General features: G+C 40.0%; 1 protein-coding gene across 1 annotated transcript in view; it reads left to right on the top strand.

The window, feature by feature from the left end:
• galnt18b (UDP-N-acetyl-alpha-D-galactosamine:polypeptide N-acetylgalactosaminyltransferase 18b) overlaps positions 1-22,944 on the top strand; it is a 94,259-nt gene extending 71,315 nt beyond the window's left edge. Inside the window, exons 8-11 of the mRNA XM_084934364.1 lie at positions 1,180-1,317; positions 11,371-11,466; positions 14,258-14,422; positions 20,083-22,944. Coding sequence (XP_084790490.1) covers positions 1,180-1,317; positions 11,371-11,466; positions 14,258-14,422; positions 20,083-20,229 — 546 coding nt within the window. The 3' untranslated portion in view covers positions 20,230-22,944. The remainder of the gene's footprint in view (positions 1-1,179; positions 1,318-11,370; positions 11,467-14,257; positions 14,423-20,082) is intronic.
• Positions 22,945-23,196: the final 252 nt, after the last annotated feature.

The raw sequence follows: 23,196 nt of genomic DNA on the forward strand, positions 1-23,196 counted from the left end.
AAGGCTGACAATAATAATTTAAAAGATTAATTAAAGAAAGTAACTGGATTATAGTGTGACTTGGGAGTGAAATAATGAATAATACAGAAAGAACAAAATTAAATGCAAAGACAGGCGCTGTACGTCATTTATTCAATATGTTGGAGCAGAAATGCCGCTGATTTACTCTTTTCAGTCTTTTCATTTGGGGAATTTGAGGCTATACTCACATATACTTACGTAATATTTTCAGCGTGTTTTCACAGTTGTATTAGTGTCAAATTTCAAGGATTTCATAAAAAAAAGATTTTTATTTGATCTTGGATTTGGTCATTCAAAATAAATATGCACGCTGTGTCATCTTATGTTAAATGTAGCATCCCTCAAAGGCAAAGTCAAATGTTTGTTCACTGAATCTTTTTTTCTTGTCCTGAATAATCTGTTTGAATATGTAAATCCATGTTATGAATAGATGAACATCTGCAGGCAATTCATTCAGTCAATAATGAGGCGTTTAACAGAGCCTGTACTCAAGAAGCATGAAATTTAGCCCCAGCTTTAGCCCCATGAATTAACTACACAGTGAAATCATCAGTGTTAATTTACCTCTGAGAGCCTCAAAATGAGCATAGGGCTCATCCGAAGTTTGCATCCATCTGAGTTCACTTTTGTGGATGTTTTTGAACCATGGAGAGCCACATCAGCAACATTTGCATCCTCTTCATCTTAATTGAGAGAGGCGTTGGTGGTGCTAGAGGCGATGCATAGGACAACATGCAGCAGATGGTAACTGTGAGTGGTAGAAGAAGTTTCCAAGCCCTGGACTTAAGTAAACTAGAGGTGACACATAAAAAAACAACTCAATCTTAAATCCAAGAAATTCACTTAAACAACTGAAATGAAAGCTGTACTTTTAAATATACACTTAATCTAATGTTATTTTTCACCACTAGTAATATAAGGCAAGCTCTGGGTATTGAAATTTGAAGTGGCAGCTGGCTAGTAAAGATGGATTTTAAGTCAAAACAGAAAAAACATTAAAACTTTATAGGGGCTGTTCAAATGCACAACAAACGGCTGCACAATGCACCTCAATGACACATTATTTGAGTCATCTTTTTCAAATCTACAGGTAATCAATTCTGTACTCTGCGTGAGCATCTCTGAGTTGTCCTGTGTGTTGCTGTTTCCTTAATGCAGGACTCAGGGATTGATATTGGCGATGTGTCTGAGAGGAAGGCTCTGAGGAAGAGGCTGCGGTGTAAAACTTTCCGCTGGTACCTGGTCAACATCTACCCAGATATGAGGATGTACAGTGACACCATCGCATACGGAGTAGTAAGCTGCCAACTCTCTCTTCATCCTAAATTCAGTTCGGTGTCTGCAAATGCCAACGCAGGGCTAAACCGTGCCTGAGCAAATCATTTTAATCCCTTGTGCTGGGATATGGATGGCTGCAGTCAGGAACACAAACAGTTCACATAGACCAGGTTGCTTCAGCAACTCTGACACTTGCCTACACTACACAGCTGAAGTATTTATTATTTTTTGGATTCTTATCGTTTTTCTTATAAACTGCAGTAAGGTTAATTAAAAGATACCTGTAGCATATTCTTCTAGAGAGCGTTGCGGCACAGTTTTCAGTCAGAAATGCCAGAAAACATAACACCCAATTGGCATGCTGGCAGTGCTTCTATTTGCCCATTCCTAGGTGTTCTCAAACAGCTGCATTTCCACGGTCCTCCCACGCCACATCACTACGATCCACCCTAATCCACAGTGACACACAGGCCACACTATTATCACACTCATTTTTATCTTTTTTTCCCCCCCACATTAACTGACAGTAGATAGTGGATGGATACAGACAAGGGAATAGATGGGTCTCATTACATTCATTTCCCAGAATTAGTTGACCTAATTACCCTGTATTTGTGCCATGCATTCACGGGTTACTCAGTTGTGGTGTCATGTGGGTTCATTACATGCAACAGATTGTCAACCTTGTTTAATGAAAACAGCAAAATACAAAGGCAAGGCGGCAGTGTCAAACTAATTTTTCAGTATTATTTATGCTAAAGATAGGTGTTTATCTGTGTGTGTGTGTGTGTGTGTGTGTGTGTGTGTGTGTGTGTGTGTGTGTGTACGCAAGAGAAAGACATTGCGAGAAATTGCTTATTTGGATCTTGTGGATGTATACAATCAAATGTGATTTAGGTTGATTAGTTAACCCAGCCCAGCAGATTTAATTTGATTTGATTTGAGTCTCCCCAAGGTATACACTCTTCCACATGCATAACAAATACACTACTGAGAGATAAAGAAAGCTGATATTTCATGTGACATTGCCATGCCATATGCCATGCACTAACATAAGCAATTACACTTTACAGCTAGCTTATGAATTATACCTAATGGTGTGTATTTGGATCTTTACCTATAAAGTTGCCAAGGAACTGCCAGTGCCTCTACTTTTACTTCTAGTAATGCACCTAACTGAGTAGCCCCATTCATCATGCATAATTACCAGCCACATCCATTAAAAGTAACTCTCTCCTTAATGATCTGTGCACTTCTAAGTTTTTACTTTACTGGCCACAAAAATAGGCCCCATGGATCTGTTATTTTTATACACTAGTATAGCCCGTAAGTACACAAGATATTGCCTTTATTGTAATATGAACAATCTAAAAGATGATGGCCACAGTTTAGCCTTCATCACCAAATTGATTATTTATTCAAGCAATTGGAGGGGGGCAAAGTATACAGTTCAGTCAGATGACAGAACACATCATAAAATCCAGTTTGTATAACCTGTTCCTACCCAAAGGTCTTTCTGAGCTTCCTACTCGAAAATGACATGGCCAAAATGAATGGAGTATTTCTCTGCAATTACAAACTCTCTGTAAACAATCTTGGTATCAAAATAAAGCTAGTACACCTTTAAAAAGAGCCCATGAGGTTGCCATTCCCCTGGTGGAATGAGCTCTCACTCCCTAGGGCAAAGCGAGACCCTTAGTGCTGTACGCCAGTGAGATAGCTTCTATAATTCAGTGCACGCACTGGACAAAGACAATGCATCCTCCTCTGCTCTTCAGCTGCAAAAGAAGGGGAGCAACTCAAGCTCCATTGAGTTATAAGATGCAGTCATGATCTTGGGAAAATATGCAGCATTCGGACGCAATACGATCTTGCAGCCAACAGCAGAGAACTGTGTGCGGAAGGGATGCACAGAGAGAGCATGAAGGTCACCCATTCGCTTTGCCGAAGCCAAAGCGAGAAACAATGCAGTCTTATACGAGAGAAATTATATATCCACAAACCCAATGGGTTCAAAAGGGGAGCCACAAAGGGGCTCCAGCACCAAAGACAAGTCACGCGAACCCCATTTAAAAAAACATATGGCGAGGGGATGTGCACCTGGTGCCACCCTGTAAAAAAAACAATATGACAAGCAGATAGCTGCTAAATAAACCTTAATTGTAGAAAATGAAAGGCCCTTATCCAGCAGCTCCTGCAGGAATGTCAAAACATCCACAATAGAGCACTAGAATGGGAGAGTGTGGCGGTCCTGGCACCATTGCTCGAAGCCTCTATTGGATGAGACCCTAACACTCTGAATTGTTGCCACCACACTAGGTGGCAGGCCCCTATTAACCAAGTTTGACCTTTCAGCAGGTAAGCATGAAGGCGCCACAGATCTGGGCTCGGATGAACCACTTCTCCTCCTGCCTGGAAGAGGAGGTCCCTGCGGAGAGGAAGCTGCCAAGGACTTGCTGCTAGCAGACTGATTATCTCTGCACACCATGACCTTGTGGGCCACCAAGGGGCCACTAGAATCAGAGAGACTGCCAACGCACTCTCTCTAGAACCAGAGGGGAAATGCATACAGGAGCACATCTGGCCATTGGTGCGCCAGCCCGTCCATGCCCAAGGGTGCATCGTGGTCGATTTTGGAGAAGAACAGTGGGCAGTGAGCGATGAAACAAGGCCACTTTGTGCTGCAACAAACGTGCATGTCTGGAAAGCAAGAATATTTCCAGGAACGAAATCTGCTGACTTGGGATTGGCGAGCTCTTTTGAAAGTTCACAAAGAAACCCAGTGTCTGAATGTGTGACAGAACCAGTGACAGCTGTGCCGCCGCTTGCTGTCTGGAGCAAGCTAAGAGCCCAGTTGTCTAGATAGGCTAAGATGCAGGTTCCTCTCTCTCTGAAGAGTGCGAGCGCTGCCTCCGCACATTTTGCAAAGATGCGAGGAGCAGGCAACAACCTGAACGGCAGAACCAGGTATTCGTAGGCTATGCCCTCAAATGCAAACCTCAGGAACTGCCTGTGGTTCAGGTGTAAAGCCACATGAAAATAGGCATCTGTTAGATCGATTGTTGCAAACCAGTCACCCGGGCCGGCTTAATTCAAAAGCTGTCTGAGTGTTAGCATCTTGAACTTGTACGTTCGTAGATACTTGTTCAAGACTCGGAGGTCGAGGATGGGACGAAGCCCTCCCCCTTTTTTCGGAACAACAAAATAACATTTTCTGTCTCCGAAGCAGGGACCACTCATATTGCTCTTTTCTGCAATAGCGCATTTATTTCTTCCCTCAATATCACTGCTGCCTTGTTGCCAACAGTAGTGTTGATGATTCTGCGGAAACGAGAATCATCAACGGAATTGCAACCTGTAACCCATAGCTGCGGTTCGCAACACCCACGGGGAGGTGGCGCAAGCATGCCATTGAGGGTGCCAGCTAGATGACCTGCAGCACTGCTGGTGTGGTGTTGTCGATTGTAACATGGTAACATGTACATTAACACATTTTGTTGGAGGCACCTTTCCTGGGGCACAACAATGAAAAACAGCGGGAATACTTGATGTGGTCACCTGAACATTTAACACACCCGAACCAGGAGTTACAACCTGAGACATTTTGTGTGCCAGGGGTTTTTGCTTGGGAGACGGTGTTAGGAAAGTGCAGCGCCTTCTGGGGCTGACAACCTGAACAGAACTTAAGTGGTGCCTCTTGGGCGGCAACAGAGGGGGAAAAGCAGTGTCTCCACTTTCTCCACTCAATTCCACAGCTCAGAGGGTTAACCTATTGTGATGGAAATTAATTTTATTTCATGTATTGGTCCCACGTTTTAGTAATATCGCTTTTGGGTGATTTAATCCGTCTTCGGATTCGGATGAAGCCGGGGCCCCAGAGTTGGAGAGGAGAGTGTCATGCCTTGCAACAGCCGTCCATCCCAGCACTTTCTCCACAAACGTCACCCATCTTTCCAGGGTTGAGCACCAGAGCTGGTGACAAAATGCAGAGGCTTCCGGCTCCGTCAATGCTCTCCTAGCATGGACAATCCCCAGGCAGACAGGGCAGGCATCGTGCTGGTCTTTGTTGTGCAAACAGAAACTGCACCACTGAGGACAGGGGTGGAGAAAAGATTTCTGCTTTGCTCGCTTAGGTTTGGAGTCTACGGAGCCCCGCAGGGGACATGGGAGAAAAAAAAAATTAAGACGGACTTTTGCGAGATCTCGCAAAACTAACTCGGGATCTCGCAAAACAAACTCGGGATCTCGCAAAACTTTTGCGAGATCTCGCAAAAGTTTTAGCCGCATTCTTCGGACGCCGGCTCGAAGCCGACCGGGAGGTCGAGGCACAATGTGCCGGGAAAGCGGTGTTCCTCCCAGCTGTAGTAGGTCTCGAGCTAACGGGAAGAATGCAGCTAAAACTTTTGCGAGATCCCGAGTTAGTTTTGCGAGATCTCGCAAAAGTCCGTCTTAATTTTTTTTTTCTCCCATGTCCCCTCCAGGGCTCCGTAGGAGTCCATTCCAAAACGCAAAGCAAAACGCTGCACAAGAAAAGTCAAAGTTAGCGCTCCAACTGCGTCAAGTCGGCAGACAACGGAGCTAACTAGCAGCAGCTAGCTAGCCCAAATCAGCAGAGGTATTCTCAGTGAGGTGAAGAGAGTAAGAACTGAGGGATGACTGTGATGACAGGGGGTATATGTGCAGGCGGGGCTGTGCGTATGTCATCACAGGTCAGCCGCGTTAAAGGCGTGAATAAAGGTTTCTTCAGCCATGACACGCGAGGATATGATATCCCACACTTATGTGTTGTACTGAGTGAATTGACTTAAATGGAACTTGAAGTCATTGTGGGTTGCATACCTATTGAGCACTGGGGCTCAAGAAGATATATCAGTTCAAAAATCATGTAGACTAATCATAAGCTCATAAGAGCTCATGGGTTGTTTGGGTTATTTGCTACTGACTGTAGGAGAGAAAAGGACAGAGCATTGTTGTGCCGTATTTACTGTTTTTATTTTTGTCTTTATATTAAAATCTCACTGACTTTCTGTTTACAACATCATTACACTTCTTCTAATCAGATTCACTACAGAATGCTTACTTTTAATAATTTTATTACATCTGTTCATTTTACATACTATTTCAAGAGCAAGAGTTGAGGCTCAGGTGTGAAATTTATGGTTTTCAGGGTTTTTATCAATTTTTATCATCATTTTTTGATCGTTTTTATCGTTATCTCAGTTTCCCTGTGTCTTTTCATCTTTTTTTTGGTACCGGTACTGATTTTATTTTGTTGTATTTATCCATGACACCTTAAAGCCCGGTCTGTGAAAATATTGTAGGACTGTTACCGCGCCAGATCCGCGGCCCCGAACCGTAGTAAGGAAACCTCTGGCAGTTACTTGAAGGTTCCGTGACTGGCTCGTAGCCGGCAACTAGCTTACTGTACAGGTCAACTCCGCTAGTAAAAAGATCGAAGGAGGCGTAGGAAAACTGCTTCACCGAACTTTATTTCTTCTTCAAGGCACAAACACACCACATACAGTGGGCTGAAACAGTTTACTCACAGCGAGCATCGCCGACACAACTCTGGCTGCCGAGGGAGTTATTATATTCCTCTTACTAATTTTCTTTCCGTCTCTTCTGTTGCTAACCGTTACTTTTCCCCTTCTCCTCTCTCTCTCCACACACACACACACGCCAGGGCAGTCCCGCTACACACATCCCGAATACATTTCCCATCAGGCTTCACCCTTAAAGGGCCATGCCTGTAATACGACATAAACCGGTCCGTGGCACAAAAAAGGTTGGGGACCGCTGCTTTATTTGGTGTATGAAGCTGTGGGAATCACAAACTTTTTAACAATAAATAAAACTGTAAATTCTGCTGTTTATTAGGTGTAATGTTTATCACATTCACTATGTTAGCCTAGCTAATGTTAGCCTAATGTTCGCTAATCTGCCCTAGCACAAAGTCAAAAGTGCAATGAATGAAAATTTGTTTAGTTTTCACAGGTATTTGGTCATAAAAGAAAAGACTCGATAAACTGATGATCTGATGAATTACCTCTGGCTGTATAACCCAGTATCAGGCCAAAATGGGTAATAGGCGCACCAGCCCACCATGTCCATTTCCATGCAGAAGTCACAATAAGTTGCAGTAGACTGCAGTACCAGCAGAGGGAGACATTTTATTTTTAGCCAACATGAAAATAATCACAGGAAAGAATTTAAACAGACATTATTAACACATTAGCATCTAAATACATAGGGCTGTTCGATACAACGATATATATCGGATGACGATATAAAAACTTCTATCATTTCCTAATACGCTATCGTTTGTTTCGTGGTGTCGTAAAATAAACTGTTTACAGCAATATTTTTTCATCATTTTGATGGTCACTATAGTGGCTATATTAATTTCTTAAAGTTCTCTCTTTCTCTTATATTTAATATAACCACACGGACAAGCGCCTGTTTTTACATGTTGTTGTTAACAACAATGATGGTAAAACCATCGCGTGGCTCCGCTGTCCGCTTGTTTTCTACTAAACCTTTCACAATAAAGCTCAAGATCCTGTTGAGACTTTTCAAAATAAACTGAATCACGTGAAAGAGTATGCAGAGAGTTTACGGATGAGAAGAAAACAAAGAAAAAAGAAAAAGAGCTGTTAGGTGCTAAAAAATAAACCTTAGACTCAAACTTTGAAAGAAAATGTCTAAAAATGTATAGTTTCATGCATCGGTTAAAACACTCGAATCCAGGTAAAGGACACCCAGCTGGAAAAACTTCACGCAACTCGAGTTGCCCGAGAGTCACAGAATTTACAGAAAATATTACATTTTTGTGATTTATATCGTTGTCAGGACGATAAATGTCTTATATCGGGATATGAGATTTTTGTCATATCGCACAGCCCTATAAATACAAATTAGCCGCCTATCTTAATTGTTTGCAGTGATTAAGGACCCTGGAATGTATTTCATACCTTCCTTGCTCATTAGTGACTTCTTGGCTTTAAATATATTATCTCCGCCTGCTGTTATGGCAACTTCTGCATGCGTGTCCATTTCACACTTTCGAGAAGCAAAGTATAAAATGGAAACGGTGGCCCTGTGGAGGTAAACACAGACGACACGAGAGCTCTCGATTAACACTGCTCGTTTATTACTCATCACCACACAACTGAACACTTTCCCTCCAAAACACAGCAACAACACTTCCTGAGAACTGGGTGTGAGTGGAGCCCTCCAGTGGTCCACCACAGCCCGGTGTTTCTGTTACACGCTTTGCAGTGATATCGGGTTGGGTTGTAGGCTATTTTTTTAATTGTTGTCATGTTGCGGCATTAATTAACAGAAACAAGATGTTGCTCATAAGACACATCTGTAGTGTTTTAAACCTCTGAGCATGGGTTCATAGTCTTGACCAAAGTGGTAAGCTGATCATTTTTATTTCGACAGCCAAAAATGTCCTCACATTTTCAATTCACGTGTTTCGGGTCTATTTATTTCTCCCTCATCTTGTCCTCTACAGCTTTGTATCTAATTCCTGTTCCTATCCAGCTTTGTATTTGCTGTGCACTCATTAGAGCAGTCCAATCAAATCTGAAGGATTTCATTTTTAAATCTCTCTTGTAACAATACTCCACCCACATATTTTCTGAAACATGTTTCATACATCATATTTCAAAAGCTAAAGGTCCTGATGGTTCAACGTGACTGTTTTCCCATAGGTGTCGCTTACTGTTACATATTTATTGTTTTTATAGCTTTAGAATAGTTTAGACCTGTGCTGTTGATGTGGCCATGTGCTGCCTGTGGATCTACTGATTATCAGATACGAGTAGACATCCCCGGAGCAACTGTGTTCTTCTGATCTTACATCTTTGCCTAATTCACTCCTTGCTCAAACCACTATCCCTGAGCTCCCTGCGGTGCACTTTGTATCTTGCAATCTTGCCGACCTTTGTCATGACGCACATGAATAACCCTCTGGGCCTCAAAATCTGAGTCATGTTCATGAAGCGTAACAGTTCTGATTTACATTTTTATAGAGTAAAAATTAGTTTAAGAGGATTCAGAATATGATTCATGTTTAGATCTTTCGACCCACTCACGTCCATTTTCCTCTGTATTTCCTGTAATTATGCTTTAAACCTCATATTCTGTGAGTTACAGTGAAGATGTATGATTGATGTTGGTATTAGATGGTTTCTGTGGGATGTAAACCTCTCTGGCCTCTTAATTAGTTACATCTTGCTTGTACTGGGTTGGATCACCTTTTGCCTTCAGAACTGCATTAATTATATGTGGCATAGATTCAAAAAGGTGCTGGAAACATTCCTCAGATGTACACTTGGTACTAAGGAGCCTAAATTTTGCCAAGAAATTTCCCACACACTATCAACCCAGCCTGAATCATTGATACGAGGCAGGTTGGATCCATGCTTTCATGTTGTTCAGAACAAATTCTGACTGATCAAATGCTGACTGATCCAGCACAAATTGAAATTCATCAGACCAGGCAATGTTTTTCCAACCTTCAATTGTTCAATTTTGGTTATATTCAAGTTATACAATCATGTTTCATGTTTTTAGCTTCCTGTTAACAGGTATACCCAATAAAGTGGCAAGTGAGTGTAATTCTTATTTGTCTTTCTGGGTTTTTAGCTCCAAACTTACACAGTTTTGTAGAAGTATTTTAGAAGCAAAAGCAAGCACTGTATCAGGAAGTACTAACTGTCTGGGTAATAATTTCCTCCCCTATGGAAGAAGAAATAATGCAGTGCAGAGTTGAACAGAGCTTCCTCGCTCTGTTCGTGGACTGTTTTTGGCTTATTGATCAAACATGTAGTACTCTGACATGTCCATCTGCATCTAAAGGACAAAGGTCACTCTTTCGAGGATGCCAATGTTCACATTTTGGAAAGAGAAGCCAGATAGTTTGAAAGAGGAGTGAAAGAAGCCATCTATGTCCACTATGAACGACCATCTTTGAACAGAGGCGGTGGCTTGCAACACCAACTGTCTGCCATCTACAATCCAGTTTTGAGATCCCTTCCCAGACACCTTGACGCCCACTCGCATCCTGGACCATTTGACCTCAGGAAATCACATGATAGGGTGGGGCTAGGTTTTACAGTGAGCTCACCCGAAACCTTGGCTGATTGTGACCTACACCTGTTTTCACACCTTGGCTCGTGTGATTAGGTAAAGGATCATCAGGGGGTCCTTTGTCCCTCTCGGGGGGACACTCCCACAGGGCTTAAATCTGGGACTCTCCACCATTTGACCCTAGAACTGAAGAAGCTTCTTGGATGAGAGATGAAATGTCTTCAAGCAACTTAAAGAAGTCCAGACGCTTTTCTTTCCAAGCTTAAACTCTGACATGTAGTACTTTGGATTACAAAAGCATCATAATCAGTACATACTCCAGCATAATAAATAAAACTGACCACGCATACAAAACAGCACAGAAAATATCATGGTCTTGTAGCAGTGTCCTCCGTACACCATCGATTTTTCACACATTTGGAGTAACAAATTGAAGAACTAACAGGACTTCTCTCAGACAAAGAAAATACACTTGTGCTGCAGCAAGCATTATAAAATGGTACCAGGATCAATCGACGGAGTAATAAAGTGACATGTAATTTACCACCTTAAATAATTGCCTTTTTTTGCTCAGTTAGTTAAACTCTTAAGGTTGGTCAAGAATTCTCTCTTTGAGTACAATTGTAATTCTGCAGGACAGCAAAATCTTTTTTTTCTCGCTTGTTTCTTTTCAGTTTTCTTTGTAGCTACTTCAATAAATTAAGGGAGGTGAATAAATCAAGCTGTACTAGAAAAGAGCGCATCGAGTTGTCTTTTAATTATGACAGGCTTGAATGGAAGCTCGGCACTTCGCTGCATGAACCTTGTAGAAATTAGATACTACTGTTGATGGAAGCACATATTTCTAAAGGATATAAAGGTAACATAACAAACTTCATTTAGTTTATAGTGTTACCTGCTTGTGCCACATGTAAACACAGTCATAGTACTGACTTTAAAAACTAAATTTTGTTTCTTTGTGCATTTCCCCAGTTGAAAAATTCTCTGAAGACTGATCTGTGTCTGGACCAGGGGCCTGACAATGACAACATGCCCATCCTGTATCTCTGCCACGGGATGACACCACAGGTTAGTGCTCTCCTAAACATCCTCTCTGTCTCCGCTTCACTTCAGCATGGAGCAAATACTAAAACTGAATATAATACCTATATATCTTGGGTTGTCTTACCCAAACTTGTTTTATCTTATCAAAATAACCTTAGCAACAGTCCCCGGTGTTTTTAAATACATATTAAACTTGTCTCTACTCGCAATACACCTCAATTTAGCTGTGAACCTTCCTGAAGGAATTCAGCTCGGAATAAAATTCCACATTATCAACAAAACAAGTTGCAAAGACCATGTTTTTGATTACAATATTTTGTACCTTGATCTTTTTCTCCAGCTTTCTGTTTACACTCTGTCTTTTTGTTTTTAATCAGTTTTTATTTGCTGTTTGTCTGAACTGCTTATTCAGGATATATGTCAGCTCAAATAGGAGGGAGTTTGTGTCTTCAAATGTTAGTACAGCGTGATTATCATTTGCTTTCTCCAGTCTCTCCCAGCATATTGATTCCATTACATCTGAGCAGATTGTTTTCAAACTGTTTAACCTTGCTGTGATGGTTGTAAACTTGTCTCATAGAGTGTGGTTTGATCTGACATTATCCCTCTCTATTTAAATGAAACTACTGGATGTGCTTCAGACTCAGTGTGGCCTGTGTTGATGTTTACACCACTGTACAATTTAAAACTCATCCCAGAGAAATCTTCGGTGATATATCTGTAAGCTTTAGGAATGTTAATAATTATTATTTCCATATTCTGCTTAAACAGCTCTTTTTTCAGGCCTAGATAACTTAAAACTTGTTAATTATAAATCTGTTTTGAGCTATAAATCCAGGCATATCAAACAAAGGATTGGAGTAGCACCAGCATTTCTAATGAGATTAGGGATCTCTGCTGCAAGACAAATCTAGTCTGCTCTATTTTTATGTTTCAGTGTTACATCATCGGGAGGAATTAGTCCCTGGATTGCTTTTATATTGGTACAGATACAATGACTGTTGCAAATGCATGCTCTAGTCGGTCAGAATTAGTCATTTTAAGCGTCAGCTACTTTCTGCAGATGTTGCTTTTATAGGCTTTGTGTCCAAAGTGCTGTGGTAAAAGCAGTACATAAATGTGCTAAAAGAAACCTGCCAAGGTACACATGAAAGAAAGAGTAATACAAAGCTTACACTCCCACACTAGAACATGTTGTCAGCAAACATACAGCCCTCCAGCTAGCTCGAGCAGTAATAAAACATACTGACTTAAGCACAGCGACAACAGAAGCCACTGCCACAAAGGCCTGGCAGCTTGCACATTTCCAAACGTGAGCAGCACTGATTTTTTTTTTTTTTTTTTAAATCACTCTTATCAGATTTGTTTAATGCCTGGTGCAAAAGAGGCAGGAAGTAATTTGGGAATTAAGAGACAAATATGATTAGAGCAAAAGTAATACAATCTAACTGTGTTTTTAATAAAACTTTAATAAAAGAAAGTATTTTGAGTATCTTTGACTGATAATAGAGGGGATGATGAGGGTAATCTGTACCCCAGATCCACATAGTTCCTGTGTAATTGTCTGCTTCAAGCTCAGTTTAACTCTGGAACTCTGGTGATTTCACTACTCCGTTGATGTTTGCGCCTCTTTATCATTTAAATTCTGCTACACAATTAACGTGTTCACCTTTGAGCTTTGTTTTTATCCCTTTGTTTTAAGCTTCCAGTATACATACCCGGATCCTTTACTTTTGTAAGTCTACTAGTAAACAATGTGAAAATACTAGAGTCACAGTTCTGCTCATGTAAAACCACAGCGTTGACAGCACAACGTGTAAAGCTGTACTTGCTCTGCATACAAAGGGGTCTAGTCAGACACTTGATACTGATCCATTGATGTGTAAGTAGCATTTTATTCTTTTTTTATGGCTGGTCAAGGTGGAGGCGTGGAGCTAATTTTAACTGTTTTCTGGACTACACAGTTAGATACTGTGGCAGCCAGTGTGGGCATTGTGCCCCTCCACTGGGTCACTAGATAAATCTGGTGAGTTGATTAGTGGGAGAGGGAAAAAAAGAAAAAACAAAGCGACATTAATTTCTTTTTATTGCTTTAGGCATCCAGCTGCATTTTCTTTTTTGTTAAAGGTCATATAGTTTTATCTTTTTGAAATATCTCTGGTAAAAAAATGAGTGCTAACATAACATGTTTTTAGTTTTTTAAAAATGTAATTAATTAATCAAAGAGTTTCGAGTTTACTTATTTACCTTCCACCCCTGCACGATTGAGCACATTCAAATCATCGGTACACAGCATAGCACATTATATTTGTTCAAGACGTCGTGTTTTTCACTCTGTGTGCTCTTCACCAAACCAAAGCAAGTTTTGTGTCAGTGAATACATAACTCGTTCCTTTGCTTCATTCTTGCAAATGATTTACAGCTTTGTCAGCTTAATATGAGCAAACATTTGCCCTTGGAAAAAAGCTGTTGGGAAGGTTTCCATCAGAGAAAGCACAATTATTTCTCTCCCCCCCAATTCCTGAATTAACAATGAGCTTCTTTTGTTGCCTCGCCTGGTCTATCTTTTAGCCTGTGTTCAGTCAGGAAAGCAGTATAAATATGCATCTCTAATGCATGTAAATCAGCCCCACAGATCTCTCTTTCATACTGAAAGAAAACGCAAGAGCAAGCCTCATTTGCTGCATAGTTTAACACCTGTATAGCATATACAGCTGGAGAAGGGCCATTATCTAAATGTCAACAACGCCAGTCTGAACATGCACAGTAAAGCAGCATGCAGTTTGCTTATAGCTGGGTTTTGTGTTTATTTCAGAATGTTTACTACACCAGTACTCAGCGGCTCCACATCGGGCTCCTCAGTCCCACCATTGATGACGATGACAACAAGTGCCTGGTGGATGTGAATAGCAGACCCCGCCTCATTGAGTGCAGCTATGCTGCAGAAAAGCGCATGAAACTCCACTGGCTCTTCACTCAGGTAAAAAAAAAACCACAGCACAGATCTTCAGAAAAAGCCTTAAATAGCTCTTCCAAACACTTCCTGGAAAACTCATTATCACATTATTACTATCCATCATTTTAGCACCAAATTTTCACTGAAAGTATAAATTGTGGCTGTTGTTCATTCATTTTGCAACACATAGCAGTGACAATTGTTCTGTGGTAAACACAGATACACACAGATATTAAAATGTGTATGTGTATGAACATAAGAGGAAAAGAGGTTTCAGTAAATCCCCTCAAACAATAGAAAGTGCCCGAGAAGAAAGTCAAAGAAACTGTACTAAAAAAAAAACAGGAAAAAAACCCCAGAATCAATGAAGCTTAATCTCACCTTCCTTGTTGGTCAGGCCATCAGACTTTATTCCCATCCATGGGATGTTTTTCTCGAGCCTGTGAAAGAAAGTTGTGTTTATAGTTTTGTAAAAATGGTGTCATAGCAGAAAAAGGGCATTCACACACTTAGTTTAGTTTAAGGTACAAGTGTTAATGGTGTCCTGGTTCCAGGGCCGTGCGCTGTCTCTGAGTGCTGAATCATTCGTCTATATATGTAAGTTTGGGTTTTCTATATTGTAGTATTTAAAGTTTTGACTCATCTGTTTTGGGGTTTGGATTCTTGTAATGGTTTTATTTTGAAATCCCTGTCTTGGTTTTATTATTGCTGTATTACTTTTCAGTTTTGGGATATTTTTACCTTTTGTCTCTGAGGTTATCACTTTGGCCTCCTCAACGTTTTCTTTGTTCAGTGTTATTTTTCTTGTCTAAGTATTTAGTTGGGTCTTTTTGTTATTTCCCATTTTGTTTTCGTAGTTTGTGGTGTTAAAATTGAGGTTTTTTCTTCCTACTGTCACCAAGTAGCTGGCTCACATGGTATGATCTGATTGTTGGGGTTTTCTCTGTATTATTGTAGGGTGTTTACCTTACAACATAAATCACCTTAAGGCGACTGCCATTGTGATTTGGCGCTATATAAATAAAACTGAATTGAAAAATAATTAAGGGAGCACTTAAAATCTGACATTCCATTTAAAGTACATAGACCTGTCTTCCCCTTGTCCTTTGTCATGTCATTTTCTAAGTCCAGTGTGTGTTCCTGTCTTGTTTCTGTGCTTGGATTGCTTTTCTCTTTGTGTTTTTTGGATGTGGTTCTCACTATAAAAGGCTCGCTTCTCTGTCTCCTGCGTTATGCATCTTGGATCCCCTAAAATCTACAGTCCACACAGTCAACTGTTTGGTTTTAGACTTCAAGCATCAGTTTAAGCATTCAGGAAAATATTATAATCATGTAGGTGGCTAAGTTACAATTTAAGTTCTCTTCAGCTAATTTGGACACAAAGACTCACTGAAAATTAATGACTGTCTCACTCCATTAGTAGCTCAGTGGTATTTCAATAGAACTGGGGGAATTTTGATTTACTTTGTGCTTTCATTTGGCTCCACATATCCTCTGCTTTGCTGTCAGAGTAAAATCAGATTCGTGTTCTCTTTTCCATTTTTATGTATAAAATCCCAAAATAGTGCTTTTAAAGAGGCTTGCTGTAACAAGAACAGCACAGTTTTCACTCCAGTGCCTCTAGACCTGTGTCTGTTTGGTTTGGCATAACAGACACACGCTCAAGATCATATGTCACACATTCCCTTGTTGATCTTAACGTGGCAGTTTTAGTTAACTTTGTATAATTTAGTAAGTGGAATGAGGGCATATCAGCCAGGCTGGAGCATACGTCCCTGAAATGTGCCATCAATTATTGACACAGTTTTAGCTGCACAAGGAGTCAAACTTCAGCAGAAATAGATTGCCTTGATGCAGCTTCTCCAACTCTGAAAGAAGGAGTGCTCTGCAAATAAGAGGGAAAAAACTTTGATTTATCTTAATTCAAATGCTGCACTGTTCTGCACAAAACCTGGTTAGATAAAGATATAATCTCTTTCTAATGAAATGTGGAAAATTGCCTCACCTCCTTTACTCACTCTAAAAGCCTCTCATTAGCCACAGTGTGATTTCCATTGTCCTCAGTTTGAGAAATAAATGAATTGTTTGCTTTCATGTAAAGATTACTCACATGGTGGTAGATTAAAAAGAAAACTTAAATCGTAGAGTTTGGTTTGGTTGTATAATTTGTGGGCGATGCATTTTATTAAATCACTGTTAGAATTCAAGTATCAGCCGCCCTGTCTATGATATGTATCCACACATTTTAAGAAGGCGTACCAAGATTTCATGTAGACAAGTTGGCTGATTAAAACCCCGAGTTTCTACTTTTATCACCCAGTGTTACAGATTTACAGTGATTCTGGCTTTTATAATGGCCATGTTCCAGCTCTGTGAATCATCGCCCAGGTCTTCGGTTTGTTCAGCAATTCCAATAAGTCTTGCATTGTGTTTATTGACGCCTGTTTCCCCAGTTTGCAAATCAATGGGACAATTGTTTTGCAAGCATGAATAAGAATAAATATGTCATCCCTCTATGCAAGAGCCAGAACAATAGCTGCATCCCCGGATTAAGTTACAAATGCACTTATATAATTATCCAAAAAAGACATTTATAAAGGTATGAACATACCCTAAGTTTTATCATTATTTTATCTTATTTTTTAACACACTGTAAATCTGGAGTTTGCATATTTTTATCCGGTACTTTTTGGGCCAAAGACATGCATGTTAATTCAGTGGTTTCCAAACTTTTTTTGCTAGGCCCCCTTTGTTTTACAACAAAATCTTTTTGTTTTTTATTCATACCACTTTTTTAGCCTTAGCTAGTTTGATAAAAACTAAAACTCCAGCTGTAGATAATGGGCTTATGTTGGTCATTATCAACTTTCTCTGTTAAACCCAGTTTAGTGCTTCAAGCTCTGAGTTTCACATGTCATTTGATGTTTCATCAGCAAAAAAAATGATAAAAAAGATGCTGATGATAAAGTGGTCATTAAAAAAATAGTAAAATGCAACACTTACAAATAGGATAATGCTGCAGAAAATCATTGATCTTGCTAATATTACACAGAGCGGTATAATAAGCATTTTATTGCTGAGTGTGCTCTCAGTACTGCACATTAGAGCTCTGAAACTCTAATCTGGACACATTTGAAGAGGAAAGAGACACAAGGAAGACATTGTGGACATATTGGCAGATCATTCTAATCTTTTGTTGTGTGTTCTCTGTTAAGAGACTTAAAACCAGATTAGAATGAAATATAACATCATTTATGATATCTGCATCACCACTCCCACGAAATTGATATGCACATTTTGCGCTTCATTCAGTGGTTTTAGTAGCCGTAGTGTTGGGAGGATAGTAGAATGCTCCCAAACAGGTTATGTGTTCAGCATTAGTTACCATGGTGATTCAGCCAGGTAAAAAGAGAGACATTCTTTGTGGCATAGCTTCCTAAGCAACCTCGCTTCATAATACACCCCTCAGCTCTTCTGCATAATTTATGGTGTCCATTTGTAAATGGATTTCCATATAGTTAGCTAAGAGAGAGGTATTTTCCTGCACATTCCTGAATGTGGATGATGCTGTCTATTGTTGAATTCTGATTGGTTGACAAGTGGGTCGGAATAGGAAAGCGAGTGAAGCATGACTAAAAAAAAATATGTCAAAAATCAAAAAATGCAGCATGACAAATGCAGACAGTGACTACAGTGCAAACCTTTCAGTGCTTTTTATATTTTATTTCACTTCAGCTTCTGTTATGTTATAACTTCGCTCTTCTCTAAGGCTGCCTGATGGACCGGCAACAGCAAAAGCAAGAATAGGCGACAGACCAATTGTGTCACATACTTTGTGCATGATTGACAACATCTCTGCAAGTAGACGGGCCGTCCACAGACTGCCTGTGGACTGTAAGCATGTTGTACTTCAGCCTTACAGATGCACAACCTGACACAGGAGGACGGGCTTTAATCCCAGCTTTCATTTCAAAAATCAGAGAAGGTGCAACATTTATAAACAAACCTCAAATAGTCTGATGTTCAGAATGACACAAACGTAACCTAAAAAAATAAAAATAAATGAAAAGGGAAAAGTGTTTTGGGGGGTTATATTGCTACTGCACACCCCCTCAATGCAGTCAGCCCACGGGAAATACCAAATTATTTGTTGCAATATTCTTCTACATCGTATCACAGCTAAAGCTGTCGCTATATCTGCTTATGGAGAAGACATGTGTGCCCCTCTGGTACCCTTCACCTCATGCAATAGCTGTGCCTCATGTTTAACGCCCCCCCGTGAAAAAAATCCTCCTCTTCTTGGTTAGGGAAACCTGACAGTTTGAAGGTGTCTGCTCTAAATAGAGCAGCCATTGTTCTCTATATTTGAAGTCTAAGCGTATTAGACATTAACTGTTATGTAAGCAGTGAGAATTTAGGATACTGTGGGTAAGTTAGTGTAATGGCTAGTTACACTAAAACAAAGGCACCTTATTAAATAATAGCAATAATCATATCTCGGTGTAGGTCCTGTTTACTGGGGTTCGAGCACCCTGATGAAGAGCACAGGGCTGAAACTGTGGAAGTAATAGAGCTTATTTTCCATTTTTTGGTTCTGTAGTCAGATTTCATTATGAGATTTGACCTTGCAACTCATATCTTAACAGTATCTTAAATGAATAGCAGGCTGTTGTCATATAAAATATTCTGTTTCTATATCAGGAATGGGGATCTGTGCCTATACAGCTCCAATCCTTTAGGTTATTTCCTTCATTGTGCCCCATCGGGTGGTGCATGTCTTAATGGTCTTTAAATGTCCGCTTCCAGAGTTACTGCAAATCTGCTATCTGTAAAAATGTCTCTTGGACTTCACACATGGGCCAAAACTCGTGAAGACATAGAAAGAATAATTTAGCACCAGGTCTGTACAGGCTGTCCAATCCTTGGGTCTTTTTCCTCCCACATCCCTTTGCATTCCTCTCATAGCACTGAAAAGAGCTCTCCCCACACAGCCCTCTCCACACTGTATTGACTGTTGAAGGCCTCCTCTTCAGTCACTTGCCCTTTGTCAGCCCTGACACTGTAATGAGAAAATCCTGCCTCATTTCATGAAGACATGCTTCAATATTTTTACTGAGCTGATGGTCTCATTCTGTTCAGACTCTGGCAGCAGGTGTCATATTAAAGTTTATAAATTGCTGGACCTTAGTTTTTGCTCTTCCTCCATATGTCCCATCCTACAATAAATCAAAGACTTCTTGTCTAATAAATGAAGGGTTTTTTTTAAAAAAACAATATTGTAATAGCTCTGAAACCTAATATGAAGTGTCTGTGTCCTTCATGCCCTGGTTTCAATTTCTCTTCCTGTTTGTCTGGGATGTCTGTTGTTGTGTTTGTATCTCGTTTTCCTCTTTTGAGTCAAGCCTTTTTTATCCAGAGCCTTGCTAGGAAAAAAGCTAATGACAAAGCTGGTAATCACGTTGCTGTTTTTGCCCTTAACCATGTTGATGCTATCTGGTGGCCCAGTGAGGATGGTGTGAATCAGCCAAAAAAAAAACCCCAGCTTAGGGCTCCTCAGTAGCTTACATCTATAACCATTCACAGCAGTGTGGGTTTAAAAAGAGGCAGGTTATATTGTGCACACATTTTTTTTGTCTCTTCTGGATTCTGGCACAATTTTAACCAGCCTGCTTTTATCTTTTCAGGGAGGATCCATTCAAAACAGGAAATCAAAGAGATGCCTAGAGCTTGTAGCAAGCAGTGACAATGAGTTTGGCTACCAACTGGCTCTGCAGAAATGCACTGGACAAAAATGGTTCATCACAAATGTGCTGTTTAGCAGCTCCCTATGACTGACTGCCAAAGGAAACACTGGAGTCAATAGCAACTAGACTGAATGAAGTCGTCTCTTTTGTGTGCATTTGTGTATGCAAGTGTGAGTCTCTGTGTGTGAAAGTCTGGGACGCGGGAGCACTCATTTTGAGAGCCACGATGTCTTCTAAAGAGCCGGTCGACATCACATCATAAATGTTAAACATTTTATTTTGCCTAAAGGAACAGCCATAGTTGGCAGATATTTTTCAGATCTGACAATGTAGTATATTTAGTATATTTTGTGGTAAATACAGTACAGTCAGATTTTCGTTGACTTCAAATATGTAATGGGTACTTGTTAATATTTGCTACTGTGTAGCAAGCTTTCAGAATCTGTCCCTGCTGTAATTATTTTTTATTTTAGTGTCTCGGGTTTGTAGGTTTATTATGCGATTGAGCTGTACAGTTGTGGAAAATATTGGAATAAATCTGAAATTGATATTTTCTAAATGTAAATATTTTTGAATATTTGTAATATATAACATTGAAATAACGCCTAATAATTATAGAGTGCAGTGCCTTTTTTTTTTTTCGAGGTCAGTATTTGAAATAACAGGTCAATCTAGCAGTAATTATCAGCTGAAAGGATTCAAGCTGGGATAGGCTCCAGCGCCCCCCGCGACCCTGAAAAGGATAAGCGGAAGCAAATGGATGGATGGAGGATTCAAGCTAACAATCAAATCAACAAACACATTTCACACAGGGCCTTGGGTGACCCCAGAGGGTAGGGTGGGGTGTGCCCCGCGAGGCCCTGGGACGTGCCCACACACACTCACACTACAAGAAGACTGTTGATTTATGTATCTGTATATTTTTTGATTTATGTGTTCCAGTAGCTGTGTGTTTGGCTTTTTTTCTTACAGCAACAGCAGTTGGCGATACACTGTGCACTTCTATTTGTGCTTTATCATTTTATTATATCTCCCCCTATCCCCCCCTCTGCTTCTTTTTTTTCCTGCCTGTCCTGCCTTAGACATCGCCATACAACGTATAGTGTAATAACTGAAATAACACAAATAGAAATGATTAAATAAGCAGATAAAAGATTCACATGAACAACAGGAGCCTGTAGAAATTTTATATAGCTGTTCTTGCTGAAGCAAAGTGTGTTTGGAACCAAAGTGCATTTAGATCACAATTCTGATTGCAAAAGCTGGCAGACAGGACAGGATTTTAAAAATCAAAAAAGACTGTTTACACACTGTGCTACAAAGCTCAACACACCCAGGATAACTTTCCATTATTGGCTTCAAACTTGTCAGTCAGGCTAAGCAGTTACACAAAGGCAGTTGTCAGCTTGATAATTTAACCCAGAGTTTTTCAATCTAGCTACAAGTGCACTCACATGGAAGGGGTTAGCGTTGGCACCATCTGACTTATTACAAAAACGGTAAAGTCCACAGGCAGAAGTATAATTGATCTTAAACAGGAAGATAAAACTATGATATTAGAAAAACATCAAGAAGTTAGACACTTTCGTTACACTGCTAGTACTGTGTCATGAGGAAAAGCACTGTACAGTTATTTACCGTTAAAAGTGCTGCATGAATGTGCGCAATCCAAACAATTTTGATGTTAAGACTGGAAGAGACCTACTTAATTAATAACATTGTCTATTTGAAGCCAGGAGGAAAAGTTGGCCAAAATGCTAATTGTAGAAGTTAAGAGTACCAGTACTTTGTCATTGGGTGGAGTTATTCATTAAACTGATATTTTGATGAGCATAAGACGTTATGCCCATCTAAATATCAGTTGTAGTTTAAAAATAAAAAAAATAGTTTTTTCAGCAAACAGGAAACGAAATCAAAGAGTTGTGTTTATCTCCTCAAAACGTCATACTGCTGCTCATCAGGGAAATACAAAGACTTTAGATGATATTAAAACACTTTAGACCTTCCTTTTATCTGTGCACAGAAGTCTGAGGGACTTCCAGGAATGGTAACAGGATTTTTTTGAGCTCTAATTGTTCAGCAAGTGGTAATTTTCTATCTGTTAATCTAGGAACATGACCTGCTTTGGAGCAGGTTAGGCCTGCAACATAAGTTACCATGGTGACAATAAGGAAAACCCAGGGTTAACCCTGAAGTTGCCTGGGTAAGTCCAAATCCTCTTTCATAATGCAGACCCCTGTTGGATTTAGAAATCACAAATACAGAAATACTGGAAGTGGCACAGAACCAGTACAGATAACAGAGATAACTGTTAGGAGTTCAAACACTCTCGAAACCATCTGTCAGACAGAGGAAGACAAGGCAAGACAATGTTTAACTAGACGCTTTTGTATAAATTTCCTCAGAGTGGCATCACAAAAACCGAAAAATCTTTCTTCTGATTGAATTGTATATACAAATGCTGCAAAATTTCACAGTTGCCACTTTTTAAACATGCAAATGGGCTCCACTCCATTTCAGTAATTCCAGCTTTAGGCTGTTGGTTGGAAAAAGCAAGCACTGTGATGGTGTCACTTTGAACTCTGAGACCATTTTCTGAATTTTTTTGCAAATCACTTTCTTTCAGGAAATGGTTTGCTAATGGTTTTGTTTAGGTTTCAGACACCTGCTGAAACCATGTTGGGGCTTTCACTTGGGGATGGAAGAATTGCAGTTTAGTTGTTTAAAAATGTGTTTTTGCTACCTGTCAACAACAAGGAAGATTAAACATTAAAGAAGCCACTCGGCAAACTGACCCACTTAGATGTAGCACAAACTTTTTGAACTATAGAGCATCATCAATTGCCTGAGAGCAAACCTACCAAAACACAAAACCGTGGTCCTCCGACTGGTCCAATCAATCAATCCAAACACTTGGAGTTGCTGTGACACACTGATTTACTTGTAATTTGGGGTAATGCTGGCATAAATCTTCCGAAATCTATACTTTAAAATATTTGCTGTGTGTGTTATGTGTATATATGATATATTTGCAAATAGCTTCACTCTAATGTC

Source organism: Perissodus microlepis, chromosome 1, assembly GCF_051167445.1.
Source record: "Perissodus microlepis isolate ML-2025 ecotype Zambia chromosome 1, ASM5116744v1, whole genome shotgun sequence".
Classification (NCBI taxonomy): domain Eukaryota; kingdom Metazoa; phylum Chordata; class Actinopteri; order Cichliformes; family Cichlidae; genus Perissodus; species Perissodus microlepis.